The sequence below is a fragment of the Mobula birostris genome, chromosome 22 (assembly GCF_030028105.1).
Source record: "Mobula birostris isolate sMobBir1 chromosome 22, sMobBir1.hap1, whole genome shotgun sequence".
In the NCBI taxonomy this organism is placed as follows: domain Eukaryota; kingdom Metazoa; phylum Chordata; class Chondrichthyes; order Myliobatiformes; family Myliobatidae; genus Mobula; species Mobula birostris.
The window spans coordinates 22,076,755-22,093,093 of record NC_092391.1 but is presented as its reverse complement, the minus strand read 5'-3'; the positions used below and the strand labels follow the sequence as shown (position 1 = coordinate 22,093,093).

Genomic DNA, 16,339 nt, shown 5'->3' with positions numbered 1-16,339 from the left:
CTCTAACAACCTTACAGATACCTATTACATTGCAATTGACAAGGTTTATTTCCTTACAACACTGAAACATTTCATTCTGTAATCAATTCCCAGCGTTACTTGATTAAACATTTGCTGTACCGAAGTTTGCCAAGAAAATTCATGGTTAAGGACCATGATCGCCTACATCACACAACACAGCACACAATGAATGAATATGTTATATGTGTTCTATGATCCTTCCTACAAAGTCACCCAGAAATAATTGAAGAACAAATTTGTTCTCATGCTAGAGTGTAAAGCTGCAGAACACAAACACATTGAACTAGATTTATGAAGGCAAGATAATCTCACCTGCAATCGATACACAAATTTTTGTTTTACTCTCCTTTTCCATAAGGCAAAATGAAAATAACCCACGACAGACAAAGCTTTTAGATTCCTGTATAAATCATTCTACCTATGACAAAAAGTATAGCTTGCACAACCCCGACCCTAACCTGTTTCTGTCCTGGTGATCGGAGTCTAAAAGCTTTTACTGCATCCCTTAGGCAAACAACCCAAGCTTTTCAAAACCTTGGGGATTCTAAAGTGCTTCACAGTCATTGAAAGTATCACTGGTCAATGCGAGAATGTTCTCTCTTTTGATATGAAGCACTTGCATCAGGTATTCCTAGACAGTGCATGACCAGAAACAAAATAAGGTTCTTTCTGTGCCAGAAACATGTTGTGAATCTAAACTCATACAGAGAAACTAATGGGCCTGAAATCCCCATGACCTAATCACTTGCATTTTAGGACAGAGTCCATGGTGGGGAGGCTGGTTTTCATAATGTGCTAAGCTGTTTCCGTAAATCTCTGCATTTTATGACGGAGTCCATAGAGGGGAGGCTGGTTTTCGTAATGTGCTAAGCTGTGTCCATAAGTCTCTACATCTCCGGATTTTAAAGAAAGTGGCAGTGGAGATAGTGGATGCACTGGCTGTTACTGTCCGGCTTCCACAGATCCTTGAATGGTTTCCACAGGCTGGAAGGTAGCAAATAGATGCATTTAAAAAGACAGGAGAGTGAGAACAGGTATCTACAAACCATTTGGTTGGACATCAGTGCTATAGAGCCTACTGGAATCGATTATTCAGAAAGTCATAGCAGCAATTACTATTGCTGCTAATAGAACCAATTAGCAGCAATAGAACTAATAGAACCAATTTACATCGGTGGTGCGCAAGTGGAACAGGCCAAAAGCTTTAAGTTCCTCGGGGTCAATATCACAAATGACCGACTAGGTCCAAACAGGCAGAATTCACTGCCAAGAAGGCCCACCAACACCTTTACTTCCTGAGAAAACTAAAGAAACTTGGCCTGTCCCCTAAAACCCTCACTAATTTTTATAGATGCACTGCAGAAAGCATTCTTCTAGGGTGCATCACAACCTAGTATGGAAGTTGTCCTGTCCAAGACCAAAAGAAGCTGCAGAAGATCGTGAACACGGTGCAGCACATCACACAAACCAATCTTCCATCCTTGGACTCACTTTACACCGCACGCTGTCGGAGCAGTGCTGCCAGGATAATCAAGGACACGACCCACCCAGCCAACACACTTTTTGTCCCTCTTCCCTCCGAGAGAAGGCTCAGGAGCTTGAAGACTCGTACGGCCAGATTTGGGAACAGCTTCTTTCCAACTGTGATAAGACTAATGAACGGATCCTGACCCGGATCTGGGCTGTACTTTCCAAATATCTGGACCTGCCTCTCGTTTTTTTTGCACTACCTTACTTTCCATTTTTCTATTTTCAATTTATGATTTATAATTTAAATTTTTAATATTTACTAATTTTTTTACTATTTTTAATATTTAATATTTGTAATCCAGGGAGCAGGAAGCGCAGAATCAAATATTGCTGTGATGATTGTACGTTCTAGTATCAATTGTTTGGCGACAAAGTATAAAGTAGAACTGTGCAAAATCCAACATGGATTTATAAAAGGTGAAACAAGTTTGTCAAATCTTTTTTTTAAACTTAAGACTTTCAGAAAGCCTGTGATACAACTTTATTGCCCAATTAACAGAGGAAATGATCCAAGGATGTGCTCAATATCTCTTAGAATATCCTCACAGATTTTTGGGACTTTCTGGAGCATGACTACTCAAAGTGAAGAAGGAGTACTTGGCACATTACTGAGTACATGAGGGGTGGACGAGTTTGTGTTTCCACATTATGTTTAACATCACTCTCCTCCGGACACATTGGTTCTGAGTGGAAGAACATCATCTGTGATCCTGAGGGACTGTCTGAGAAGAGACAATAATGACTAGCAAAGGAAAAAAGCCAGCTGCTCTACAAACACGACTGATGTGCACCATGCGCTCACTAATAGAACTAAATCCCACACAATTCAGAGTTTCACTACTTACAAACAAAACTATACAATATAGAATGCAAAGAATAATGTCAGCCTCTGTTACCAGCACCTGCGGTACAATATACTGCAAAATTGAAAACATCCCTTTGAACGTCGGTCGCCTCAGCCAGGACAAGGAAAATTGCATCAGATTGTCCTGTTGTGTAAATTCACGATGCTTGTTTTATAAAAATGAGCTTCTCTCCTCATTTATATTAGTGATTGCCCTTGAATTAAACCTACATAACAGAAAACTAAAAAATTTTCTTTCCTGCAGATGTATTGACCTCTCATGAACTGACTTAAATGCTCCCTAAGTTTCTCCAGTGGATTTCAATATACTGATTTATCCACACACGAGATCATGAAGAGGAATGTGTGTACTCTGAATAACACCATTGAATTAATGCCTGGACTAATAATGTTCCTTTTTCATTTTTGTACACAGAAGAAACCTGGGACATATCACTTGTAGATTTGTTTAACAGTTCAGTAGTATATTGATCTTCATTGAAATAGGAATTTTACTGAAATGGCAAGAGTTAAAATTGGGCCTGGCTTTGTTAACCTAAAAATCAGTATCGCTAGTCAAATTAGCGTTGGCTGGTGAAAACAACAAACATTTCACAACATATCAGTTTCTTGAACCATGAGGGACCACAAAGAGTCCAAAACAGAGCTCAAACTATTTAAACCTGGAATCTCAGACATTTTTACAACTTCCGATGGATTTTTACCACTCAACTCTCTCTGGGCACTTTACACAAATGTCAATTCAGTGAAAAGTCCTGAAAATATTTTTTTCACCTATTGGGTTGATGGTAGAATTGTATTTGTTCATAGTTCTGTAAATAAGGAATAGATGTCAAGTTAGGAAACCATTTGAGCAGACTGCAATTTGAAGCATCCCGTCTGATTTTCTGGTTGTCTGAATTTCCAAATAACCTATTGGGTCGCATTTAAAAAACCACTTCAAACAGCTGAATTAAGTTTACTTCTCCAATGGTTCTCTAAGTCCATCCCTTTGTATCGCCATGTCAAGCTGCGAGCCCCCACTGTTACTGACCTCAGAATTTAAACGAATTATCATGTACAAGAAATGCTCCAAAACATTAAGATTGCTTCAAATTTATATTCAAGCTTCTAGGTCTACAGTACAAATATTTGTTTCTGCCATACGTGGCCAACGGCTGTTGCCTGGTGCAAGCAGTTATTTCCGAATGTGCTAAACCTTAGCCTCCAGCATTTATCTTGGCGAGATGCTAAATATTTGCTGAATAGCTCGATAATATGTTACAGCTCCAGGGAGCTAATGCCCGCAGGAGGAAGACGATGATGAAAGAAAGGTCTCAAAGGTAGACAAGCAAAACGGAACAAGGGTATTTTGAAATGCATGGGCATTAAAAAAAAAATCACACAATGTTAGTCAATTAATGTAATATTCCAGAAAATGAACAATTAACATTTCTTACTAAAATGTTAATTACTTACTTAACATATTGGATATAGGCATTAAGGCATAATTGTGAGTGTGCCAGCACTTTGTAAAAGCTACCTTTAATAGTTCTGTGATTTCTGCTCTTTCCCCACCGCTTTGACATTGTCCAAGTATTTAACAAACTTCCTTTCAAGAGTTCTTAATAAACCCGTTTCCAGCAAGCTTCCAGGCAGCAGATTCACAAACACTGTAGTCATACCCATTCCATATTTCACTGCAGGGTTCTAGAAGGGTAATGACCATTTTTCAACCAGTTTTCCCATTCATCACATTGCTCTAAGCCCCTCAGAAGGTTTTATATGAAAGGGGATATATCTTGCTGGATAAAAGTCCCACCGTTTACATAAAATGAACTGCTCCTCCATGTGTCTTTTGTAAAATTATATGAAGTATTTGTCGAAGTATCTTTGTTCCATCCATTTTGGACACTTAACTTACTACGGATTAATGCAATGATGAGTAAACTCAGAAAATCCAGCTACCATATTTTGGTATCATTATCACTGTCAAATCATGTAAAACTCTAACTGCTGTAATCAGAATCAGGTTTAATATCATCGGCATATGTTGTGAAATTTGTTAACTTTACAGCAGTAGTACAATGCATAATAACATAGAAAAAAAAGTAAATCAGTTCCAGTAAGTACGTATGTGTGTGTGTGTGTGTGTGTGTGTGTGTGTGTGTATAAAATAGCTAAAAAAAAGTGCAAAAATATAAATAATATTAAAAAGTGAGATAGTGTTCATGGGTTCAATGTCCATTTAGGAATCGCATGGCAGAGGGAAAGAAGCTGCTCTTGAATCATTGAATGTGTGCCTTCAGGCTCCTGTACTTCCTTCTGAGAAGGGGGCATGCCCTGGGTGATGGGGGCCACCTTCTGAGGCACTGCTCCTTGAAGATGTCCCGGATACTATGGAGTCTGTACCCAAGATGGAGCTGACTAATTTTACAACTTCCTGTAGCTTCTTTCGATCCTGTGCAGTAGCCCCCCACCCACCCCATACCAGAGAGTGATGCAGCCTGTCAGAATGCTCTCCACGGTTCAACTGTAGAAGTCTTCAAGTGTGACAAACCAAATCTCCTCAAACTCCTAATGAAATATAGCCACTGTCTTGCCTTCTTTATAGCCGCAGGTTAGATACTCAAGAGATCTTGACACCCAGGAACGTGAAATTGCTCCCTCTTTCCACTTGTGTCAGTTTACTGCAGAATTATGTCAGTGAGGGGGTGGAATCTTGGATTATGAGGTAGTAGAAGGGGTATTTCGCAATGGTGGAGGACACAGTGCAGGCAGAGTGAGCGAGGAAAGGTGACAGTGTTGAGCTAGAGTAGAAGAACGGTGGATGGCAGTGGTGGTGAAAGATGGGGTGGAAGAGGAGGAAAGCAGGATGAAGAGGAAGGTATGTCAAGGGGAGAAAAGGGGATGAATATAGAGAGGGCGAGGACAGGAGAGGCTCCAGGAAGAGTGAGGGCTGGTGGCTGAAGCTCAGTGGGTGGATAATGATAATAATGGAGGTGAAGTAAGGGGGAGGTCAATGGGAGTGTGTAAGGATACAAGAAGGAAAAAAAAAACAGGTGTGGAGGTAGACCACCTGAACCTGCCATTCAATATGAGATCAAGGCTGATCCATGTTGGTCTTAACTCTTCTTCTCTGCCAGTTCCCAATCATCCTCAATTCCTCGCTCTTTCAAATCTATTTCCTCCTTAAATGTATCTAGCAATCGGGCCTCCATTACCCTTTGGAGCAGAGAATTCCTGAGATTCTCTGCACCGAAAGAAAATTATAGACTCCTCAACTGTAAACAACTGACCCTTTATTCTGTAGCTTAGTTCCGAATGTTATTCATTTACGTTTATCGTTGGCACACTTTGCTTTCTGTTCTGCACATTGGATCTTTATTTTTGATGGATTCTATTGGGTTTCTTTGTTTTGTGGCTGCCTGTAAGGAGACAAATCTCAAGGTTGTATCTAGTATACATACTTTGATAATAAATGCAGTTTGAACTTTGAACTCTTCTGAAAGGCCAGCCTTCTCATCCCAAGATTTAGCCTGGTGAATCTCCTTTGTACTGCCTCCAATGTCACTGCAGCTTTTGCTTCAGGTAAGGGAATCAAAATAGACAATAGACAACAGGTGCAGGAGTAGGCCATTCAGCCCTTCAAACCAGCACCGCCATTCACTGTGATCATGGCTGATCATCCACAATCAGTATCCAGTTCCTGCCTTATCCCCAAAACCTTTAATTCTGCTATCTTTAAGAGCTCTATTCATCTCTTTCTTGAAAGCATCCAGAAACTTGCCCTCCACAGCCTTCTGGGGCAGAGCATTCCATATACCCACAATTCTCTGGGTGAAAGCTTTTCCTCAACTCCGTTCTAAACGGCCTACCCCTTATTCTTAAACTGTGGCCTCTGGTTCTGGACTTGCCCATCAGCGGGAACATGCTTGCTGCCTCCAGCGTGTCCAATCCCTTAATAATCTTACATGTTTCAATAAGATCCCCCCTCAGCCTTCTAAATTCCAGAGTATACAAGCCCAGTCGCTCCAATCTTTCGACATATGACAGTCCCGCCATCCCGGGAATTAACCTTGTGAACCTACGCTGCACTCCCTCAATAGCAAGAATGTCTTTCCTCAAATATGGAGACCAAAACTGCACACAGTACTCCAAGTGCAGTCTCACCAGGGCCCTGTACAGCTGCAAAAGGACCTCTTTGCTCTTATAATTGTAGACAGTATTCAGGTGTAACCTCACCAATACTTAGACAACTGTGATTAAACCTCCCATTATCAAATTCCAACCCTACCACAATAAAGGCCAATATGTTATGTGTCTCCTTGTTGGACAAGTCTGCTAACTTTTTGCAATTCATGAACACCTAGATTCTTCTGAATTTCAATCTCTCTCCATTCAGTTAATAAACTACCTTCTGAATCCCCTTACTAAAGAGTCTGATGACACACTTCTCCATGTTAAACATCATTTTCCAGGTTTTTGCCAAATCATTCAATCTATCTATATCCCTTTACAGAATAACAATGTCCTCATCACAAATGTCCTTCCCACCTCCTTCATATCATTGGCAGATTTGGAAACTTTACAGAATCTCGCTCTTTCAATCATTAATGCAGCAAGTCATTAAGGGACAGGATAGAGATTAAATTTAATGCAGCTGACTTCTTTCATTTCACGTGTTCTCGGTAAAATACTCTTTTCAGAGACTTGTTTAGTGATTAACAAAATTTAATCAATAAAAGATAGCTCAAAATAGAATCTAATGGACAAGTAGAGCCAAATCATTAAAAAAAAAGTCTTGTATAAAATCTGTACAGAGCTTTTAAATAACTTAATGGTTGCACAGGCTTCCACTATTAAATTTCAGTATCATTATATTTGTTATCCAGATTGATATTTGTCTTCAAAACAACTTTTATTGAATGAGAATCAGGTTTATTACCGTTCACTTCTATGATGTGAAATCTGTTGTTTTGTGGCAGCAGTACAGTACTAGATATAAAAGAAACTATGAACTACAACATATGTAGTGCAGAATAAAAGGAATAATGAAGTAGTGTTCATCGACTGTGCAGAGTTTGATGGCAGAGGGGAAAAAAGCTGCTCTCATAAATGGTTAGAGCACAGGAAATTGTCATTCACCCTACGCCGGCAACCTACCCAATCACCGGTTCTACCCTCCCTGCTCCTATCTTCAGTGACCTGTAAACTTTCATTCAGTAGAGATTTATTCAGTTTCCTCCTGAATATAACAGTAGACCCTCCTCCACCACGTCTGCAGGCAGTGCATTCCAGAAACCAGAAGCTGCATATTCTCTGTTTTATATCTATGACCTTTTGTCCAGACCGTCACATTTTATACATCTTGACTATTCAACTCAATCTTTCCTGGGGGCCTTTCTAACATTCTTTCTCTAATGTGGCAATAGAAGTGAACTGTTGAGGCAGGACCTTAACACTGATGAATGCCACAGTAACTGCCTTCTTAACATTCCCTGCTGTCTTCAATGATTTGTGTGTACGTGCTCCTAAAGGCCTCTGGCTTTTGCTACGTTTCGAACAATATTCTTCACGCTGTAGCAATTTCCCACTTTTCCTACTAAGAGGCATCCTTTTCCCTGCATTAAACTTCATCTGCCATGATAAATATATAAAATTAAATAAGTTGTGCAAAAGCGAGCAAAAACAGTGAGGTGATGTTCATGGCTTGCTTCACTGTCCAGTCAGAAATCTAATGGCAGAGAGAAAGAAGCGGTTCCTAAACTGCCCCTGTAATCTGTAAATTGTAGACTGCCTCTGCCCACTCGACCTGCAAGCCTGTACACCCTGTAGCAATCTATCCTTCTGACAGATTTTAAAACTGACACATTTTGTAGTCTTATTTTTATTACTTCAATTACTTTCTGATATCATAAATTCAAAGGAAATACTTCCTTTATGATTGAAATTCATGTTGTTGCACTTGTTTTTTTTTAAATCAAATTACTATAAAAATGTCAGCAGTAATAGTGAGAGCAGGTATATTTCGCTAGGGTACCTAAGACTTTTACAAGTCGTATTTGTCAACATGGTGCAGACAGAGTGTTTGTAAATCTCACGGGAACAAAGGATGTCGGGAATGGTGAAGGTGGAGTGCTGCGGTAGGGATGTGGGACAGGTGGCAGGGAAAGAGTGCCGGGGCAAGAGGTGGCGCGAATGTAGTCACACACCCAGCCCTGAGACACCAGGCAAGGTCACTTGATTCCAAACAACTGGCTTATTGATCATTACAGAACGTCTCTCTGGTGCTTCCCGCTCCCTCACCTCTCCTGCCTCCTTCTCCCAACCATGATTCCCTGCTCCCTTCCCACTCTCAGTCCACAATAGAGAGTTATATCAGAATCAGGTTTATCAACACTAGCATATACCATGACCTTTTTTTTTGTGACAGCAGTACGGTGCATTGCATAAAATTACTACAGTACTGTGCAAAAGACTTGGGAACTCTAGCTATATATATTTGCACAGTACTGTAATTTGAAAATGTTAATTATGGGGCATGCTTTTATTGAGCTATCAGATTAAACTCTGGAGTATACTTGATGGCCTAAGTGGGCTAATTCTGCTTCTATGTCTTCTGGTCTAAATTATAGTGTAAAATGGATGGGTATATAAAAGTGCCCATTGCCATGCTACTCGATGCATGCGGCATGCTTAAGATGTTCAGCAAGGCAGCAGTGATAACACACTCTACAATGCACATTTGACATTGCTACCACAAAAGGCACACATATTGTACACAATCAACGCTGACATGAGAAATTCAAATGTCCGGACACCTACCATTGGGGCCACGTGAACTCTGACATCACTGGTGTCCACCAAAGGCAACAACGTATTGGTTCCTTGCTGTTTACCTTCTGTGCTTGATTGACTCTCCTGGTACCTTCTATTCCTTGGTTGCCCAGTCTGGGGTGTTTTAACTGTGCTCTCGAGATCAATGGAGTGGTACTCACCAGCTATTTCGCCATTTTGGTCCTTAAAAATTGTAAATCAGATCAACAGAAGATTATGTAATACAGAGATAAACAGGGGCAGGAGTTTAAAAATAAAAATAATTTGGAGTGTAATAATGAGACTTCCTCCAAAAGATCCTCATTAGTAAGTTAATATTTCATCTCAAAGAACCTTCCAAAAGCAATGAAATCCTACAATTTTGAACTAAGGGCATACTTCATGAAGATGGGATCCAGAACAGAATCTTGAAGCAGAGGGAAGGATTGTGGAAAATACAAGTCTGACCTGCGTGAGTTTAAAATCTCCAATGCATTTGCATTGTTTTGCTGATTCCTTCAAATGGTATATATGGAACAATTGGGGCTAGACTTCAACACCTCTAAAGGAAGTGGCATTGGCATTTGATCCTCAAAGACCAATACTGCAGTTCAAGGAAATTAAAAAGGCATTTTGTACATGTAAAATTCTTTCAACTGACATTCTTAAGTGTGTAAGTTCTTCCCAATCTGTAAACAGATACCACTAGGTCAGTGACTAAGCACTAACAGATCCCAAGGATGTCTTTTGGTGACATTTCAATTTTACAGTCTTCAGTGCATAGGCCTGCATATAATATTTTGAGCCTCTGAGTCTCTTGTGCCCCCTTGAAATCTTGTTTGGTCCAATTAAAGTGACTTGCTTTGAAACGCAGTAATAAAATATTCCATTTGTTAGCAAATATCCAGTCAAAACATACTTCAAATCAGGGAGAGTTCAAATACCCGATGTAGACTGGGAGCCCGTTTCGCCAAGCAACTGGCGGACAGAGCATAGAAGAAATGGGATCACCCAGTGGCCACCCATTTTAATTCTACTTCCCATTCTGATATGCCAAATCATGGCCTCCTCTACCGAGGCCACACTTAGGTTGGAGGAACAACACCTTATATTCCGTCTGGATAGCCTCCAACCTGATGGCATGAACATCGATTTCTTGAACTTCCTGTAATACACCCCCCCCCCAACCCTTTTCCTTCACTAGTCCCCGTCCCCTTTTCCTTCTCTCACCTTATCTCCTTGCCTGCCCGTTGCCTCTCTTTGGTCTCCCCCCTTTTCTTTCTTCCACAGCCTTCTGTCCTCGTCTATCAGACTTCCCCTTCTCCAGCCCTGTATCTCTTTCACCAATCAACTTCCCAGCTATTTACTTCATCCCACCCCCTCCCGGTTTCATCTATCATCTTGTGTTTCTCCCTCCTCTCCCGCCATCTTTTAAATCTACCCATCTTTTTTTTCTCCAGTCCTGCCGAAGGGTTTCAGCCTGAAATATCAATTGTACTCTTTTTTTTCCCCATAGATGCTGCCTGGCCTGTTGAGTTCCTCCAGCATTTTGTGCATGATTCTTCAAATCAGAATGACCTCCATCACCTTCACAAATCATAATAATATGTATGGGAGAACCCCTCTTTCTTTACTATGAAGAAAGATTATGGAAAGATTTTCCTCCCTCTGTGCAAAAAACATGTTTAAATCATCTGGTCATGCTACCACGTTGGTCATATTCCCTCTTACACCAACTTAATGCCTATTTCACTCTCAGAATCACAGGAGATTCCGCAGATGTTGGAAATCCAGAGCAACACACAAAACGCTGGAGCATCTCGGCAGGACAGGCAGCATCTTATGGACAGGAATAAACAGTCAACTAAAATCAGGAATCTACTTTTCCAAGCATACTTATTATGATTCTCGATTAAAATAAATCACCTCACCTTATCTGGTGAAAACTTGGCCAGATTCACGTTCTCCATGCTGTACTGGGCCAATGTCCTTGGCCTTGCTCCTAAAGGATGAAAACATCAAACCAATATTAGATGGATTAAAATTACACGTAGTCATTGAAAGCAATGACCTATTACAATGTAACCTAATCAAACTGGTGTGTAATTAATTATATTTGACTAATGCCTGAGAACCGAGCAATGGTGCTTACCGAATAAAAATGTCAGTGTCAATTTGTTTGTTAATCTACACTTACTGCACCTTGAATTATCTTCACAATATTTGGCGGCAACAGTGGGTTCTTCCTACATCTCAAAGGCTTTCAGAAATCTTCTGTCTCAGTCAATCTGCTCAGACTTTGGGATTTTAATTCACTATTCATTGACCATAAAGTTTGTTTCACCTACCGGTATTATTCCACAATGAGCACTCATGCCAATGTTGCTGTTCCTCATTCACCCCTTATTTCAATCTAGTAAGGGAATGCCATGTTGGGTCTTGGATGGGACAGCTCTCTCTTTCCCGGGTAGGTCCGTGTAATATACAGTCGCATGCAAAAGTTTGGGCACCCGTGGTCAAAATTTCTGTTATTGTGAATAGCTACGCGAGTAAAAGATGACCTGATTTCCAAAAGGCATAAAGTTAAAGATGACACATTTCTTTAATATCTTAAGCAAGATTACTTTTTTATTTCCATCTTTTACAGTTTCAAAATAACAAAAAAGGAAAAGGGCCCAAAGCAGAAGTTTGGGCACCCTGCATGGTCAGTACTTAGTAACACCCCCTTTGGCAAGTATCACAGCTTGTAAGTGTTTTCTGTAGCCAGCTAAGAGTCTTTCAATTCTTGTTTGGGGGATTTTTGACCATTCTTCCTTGCAAAAGGCTTCTAGTTCTGTGAGATTCTTGGACCGTCTTGCATACACTGCCCTTTTGAGGTCTATCCACAGATTTTCGATGATGTTTAGGTCAGGGGACCGTGAGGGCCATGGCAAAACCTTCAGCTTGCGCCTCTTGAGGTAGTCCATTGTGGATTTTGAGGTGTGTTTAGGATCATTATCCTGTTGTAGAAGCCATCCTCTTTTCATCTTCAGCTTTTTTACAGACGGTGTGATGTTTGCTTCCAGAATTTGCTGGTATTTAATTGAATTCATTCTTCCCTCTACCAGTGAAATGTTCCCCATGCCACTGGCTGCAACACAAGCCCAAAGCATGATCGATCCACCCCCGTGCTTAACAATTGGAGAGGTGTTCTTTTCATGAAATTCTGCACCCTTTTTTCTCCAAACAAACCTTTGCTCATTGCAGCCAAAAAGTTCTATTTTAACTTCATCAGTCCACAGGACTTGTTTCCAAAATGCATCAGACTTGTTTAGATGTTCTTTTGCAAATTTCTGACGGTGAATTTTGTGGTGAGGATGTAGGAAAGATTTTCTTCTGATGACTCTTTCATGAAGGTTATATTTGTGTAGGTGTCGCTGCACACTAGAACAGTGCACCACCACTCCAGAGTCTGCTAAATCTTTGTGAAGGTCTTTTGCAGTCAAACAGGAGTTTTGATTTGCCTTTCTAGCAATTCTACGAGCAGTTCTCTAAAAGTTTTCTTGGTCTTCCAGACCTCAACTTGGCCTCCACTGTTCCTGTTAACTGCCATTTCTTAATTACATTACAAACTGAGGAAACGGCTACCTGAAAACGCTTTGCTATCTTCTTATAGCCTTCTCCTGCTTTGTGGGCATCATTTATCTTAATTTTCAGAGTGCTAGGCAGCTGCTTAGAGGAGCCCATGGCTGCTGATTGTTGGGGCAAGATTTGAGGAGTCAGGGTATTTAGAAAGCTGTGAAATTTGCATCACCTGACCTTTCCTAACAATGACTGTGACAAGCCATAGCCCTAACAAGCTAATTAAGGTCTGAGACTTTGGTAAAAGTTATCTGAGAGCTCAAATCTCCTGGGGTGCCCAAACTTGGTGCTCCTTTCCCTTTTTTTCCCACTCTAAAATTGTACAAAACAAAAATAATACACTAATCTTGCTTAAAATATTGAAAAGAATGTTTCATCTTTAACTTTATGACTTTTGGAGATCAGTTCATCTTCTACTCACTTAACTATTCGTAGTAACAAAAGTTTTGACCAGGGGTGCCCAAACTTTTGCATGCCACTTGTTGCTTATCTATTTTGTGTTAGGTTTTTCTCAAGTAACAATGGGGGGGGGCAGGAAATATTATCTTGCTCTTATGAAGCAGCACCCATGACTTTAAGACTTTACAGAGAACTTTACAGACAAGTTTTGAAATCCAACTTTGGCAGCCAATATGCACACATCATGATTCCAAAGCAGCACTGTGAGAAAAGTTGAACAGAATTCTTTAAATTTGTAAACTTTCTGATCCAGGATCCAACAAAAGGCACTTGTAAAACCAGGCAATATGGGCCCAAAAATTTAAGAAAGGTTTCCAAAATGTTCAGATCTGCCTATATGATATGGAAAATATAACATACATTTGGAAATTGTATAACTTTTGTAACTTTAGGTTTTCTGTTCTCTTTCACAATATGCATTCATTTAATGAGACCCAATGAGAACTTGTGGAACAGCACTCCATCTTCCATCTGGGCACATTGTAACCAATATGGATTCAATATTGAAATCTATACCATCAAGTACAGTATATCCCTGCATTGTTGCAGTTTGGATAATGGAAATTCACCAATTACGTAACTCACCAACCTCTTCCAAAATGTTTTTAGTGATGGAATAAAATATCACTCTTACAGAAATCATGGGAGAAAAAAATAACTAAATGAACAAAAAATGCAAAATAAATGACAGATTTTGTCAATGTTTGTCAAGGATTCATGTAATGGAAAACTGCAATATGGACAGCTTTCTAGGAACACAACTCCTCTGACACGTGGGGGTGTGCTGTAACTTGCTTTCTCTGTTTGTATAGAGCTGGCCATTTCCACTCTGTTATCCGTCTGTGATTCTGGATCAGCTTTTTTCATAAGCATAGCTTAACCTGCTGAGCACGTGCTGTAGCCCTGCACAACTTTGCATACTCCATTATATTTTCAATTTAACCTATACAACGTATCCACATGGCAATTAGTGCTGGTGTCTCACAGATCCAGTCCTGATCTCCACCACTGCCTGTGCTGAGTTTGCACGTTCTCCCTGTAAAAACCATTAGGTTCTTCCCATATTCAGAAGACATACAGTATAGTGTGAAAGCCTTAGGCACATGTACATTGCTAGGGTGCCTAAGACTTTTTCACAGTATCGTAGTAAGTTTATGTATTGCACTATATTGCTGCCAAAAAAAAATCACGACATATATGAGTGGTGATAAACCTGATTCTGATAGGGGTCTCTATTGTGGATTGAGAGTCGGAAGGGGGCAGGGAGAGGAGAATCATAGTTAGGAAAAAGGGAAGGGAGAGGGGAGGGAGCAGGAAGCACCAGACGTTCTATAATCAATAAATCAATTGTTTGGAATCAAATGACCTTGCCCGTTGTCTCAGGGCTAGATGTGTCTACACCCTCACCACCCCTAACCCCCACAATTCCTCCTCTACTCCCTGCCCCCACCCCCCATGGCACTCCACTCTCACCACTCCCACTGTCCTTTGCTTTTGCGAGATTACAAACTCACTCTTTGCTCCACAACAACAAATACAGTATTGTGCAAAAGTCTTAACCACCCCAGCCTATATTATTTGTGCCTAAGACTTTTGTACAGGACTGTATGAGTTGGTAGGTAATTGCCCCCAGTGTGCAGGTGTGTGGTAGAATCCGAAGGGAGATGATTGGAATATGGGGACTGGGATAAATGGGATTGGTGGAGAATGAGTGTAAATGGGAATTTGTTGGTCAGTGTGGATTTAGTGGGCTGAAGGTAAGAAATGGACCAAACAGGATCAGGAACAAAAGGCTCCTGTGTTTGATCCACCATTCAGCAAGATCACTGTTCACCACTTTTCAATAAACATTGATAAACTATGCAGCTGCTCTTCATTCTGGATCTAGTCTTCTTTCACAACATACATTCCCTCCAAAAACAAATTATAGACTCAAGTGTGACCAGGTAGCAAGTATCCGATTATCCCAGGATTTCTGCAATCATTCATGACTTTGACACTTTGCTGATAAGCTTGTCGGTAGTTACTTGCAAAGCCAGCCAATGTGAATGGCCTCACACTTCTTAATGTTATAAGGGCTTCATTTTCGCCTAGTAGCTTATCCCTTCAACGCTCCCTAATACTTTCCTGCCTCCTTCTCACAGCTCACACCATCACCCAGCTTTGTAACTTCAATGTGAACATTGACACTTCGTCCCCCTAATCTAAATCACTGATAAGATCATGAACACATAAGACAGCTATCCCTACAAATAAGAACTTCCAAAACAAAAAATAACTCATTTATTCCTCCTCTTGGTTCTCTGTCCTTAATTCAGACCAGGATGAGCCTTCAAATGCAATACATCTGCTCCAATTTTATTCAATCATCAGTGCGCAGCACCTTATTGAAGGCCTTCTGAAGACCCAAATGTGCCATACCCATTGTTGCACCAACCTCGTCCAACACATCCTCGAAGCATGTACCAGATTGTCAAACGTGAATGTGTCCCGACTCTGCCCAGTCCTAATGTTATTTTTCAACTGTGCAATACCTCTTTCTTAACAGGATTTAGGCAATTTTCGTCCAATTTATGGCAGGCTAAATAATCTGTTGTTCCTGGTTTTAATTTCCTTTCCTTAAATATGTTGTTCTTTCCTTTACATTTAATGCCTTTGCTAGTGGCTAGCGTAACACGTTGCAGCACCGATGATTGAGGTTCAATTCCTGCAGTGTCAGGAATTTGTACATTCTCCAGGTGACCACATGGGTTCCCTCAGCTTCTCCTGTTTCCTCCCACACTGCAGAGACGTAGGGATTAGAAGGCTGAGGCATACTACGTTGCTGCTGGAAGCCCACAGGCACTTGCAGGCTGCCCCTTCTTGGATTGTGTTGCCACAAATGACATATTTCAGTGTTAAGTTTTGATGTTAAAGCTAATCTTCAATCTTTGCTCTCACACTGGTGAATACATTATTCACAGTTGGCTGACGTCCACATCCACTTATTTTCTTTGCTTTTCCTATTTATCGAATTTCGTTTGCAAATACTCAGATCTATTTTCT

At 40.5% G+C, this 16,339-nt stretch overlaps 1 protein-coding gene across 5 annotated transcripts in view; it reads right to left on the bottom strand.

Moving 5' to 3' along the window:
* The window catches only part of gpsm1b (G protein signaling modulator 1b), a 279,264-nt gene that overhangs the window by 21,539 nt on the left and 241,386 nt on the right, over window positions 1-16,339 (bottom strand). For all 5 annotated transcript variants that reach the window (XM_072240285.1, XM_072240286.1, XM_072240289.1 and 2 more), the window contains 2 exons: window positions 11,146-11,216; window positions 9,224-9,418 (listed from right to left, as the gene is read on the bottom strand). In XM_072240285.1, coding sequence (XP_072096386.1) covers window positions 9,224-9,418; window positions 11,146-11,216 — 266 coding nt within the window. The remainder of the gene's footprint in view (window positions 1-9,223; window positions 9,419-11,145; window positions 11,217-16,339) is intronic.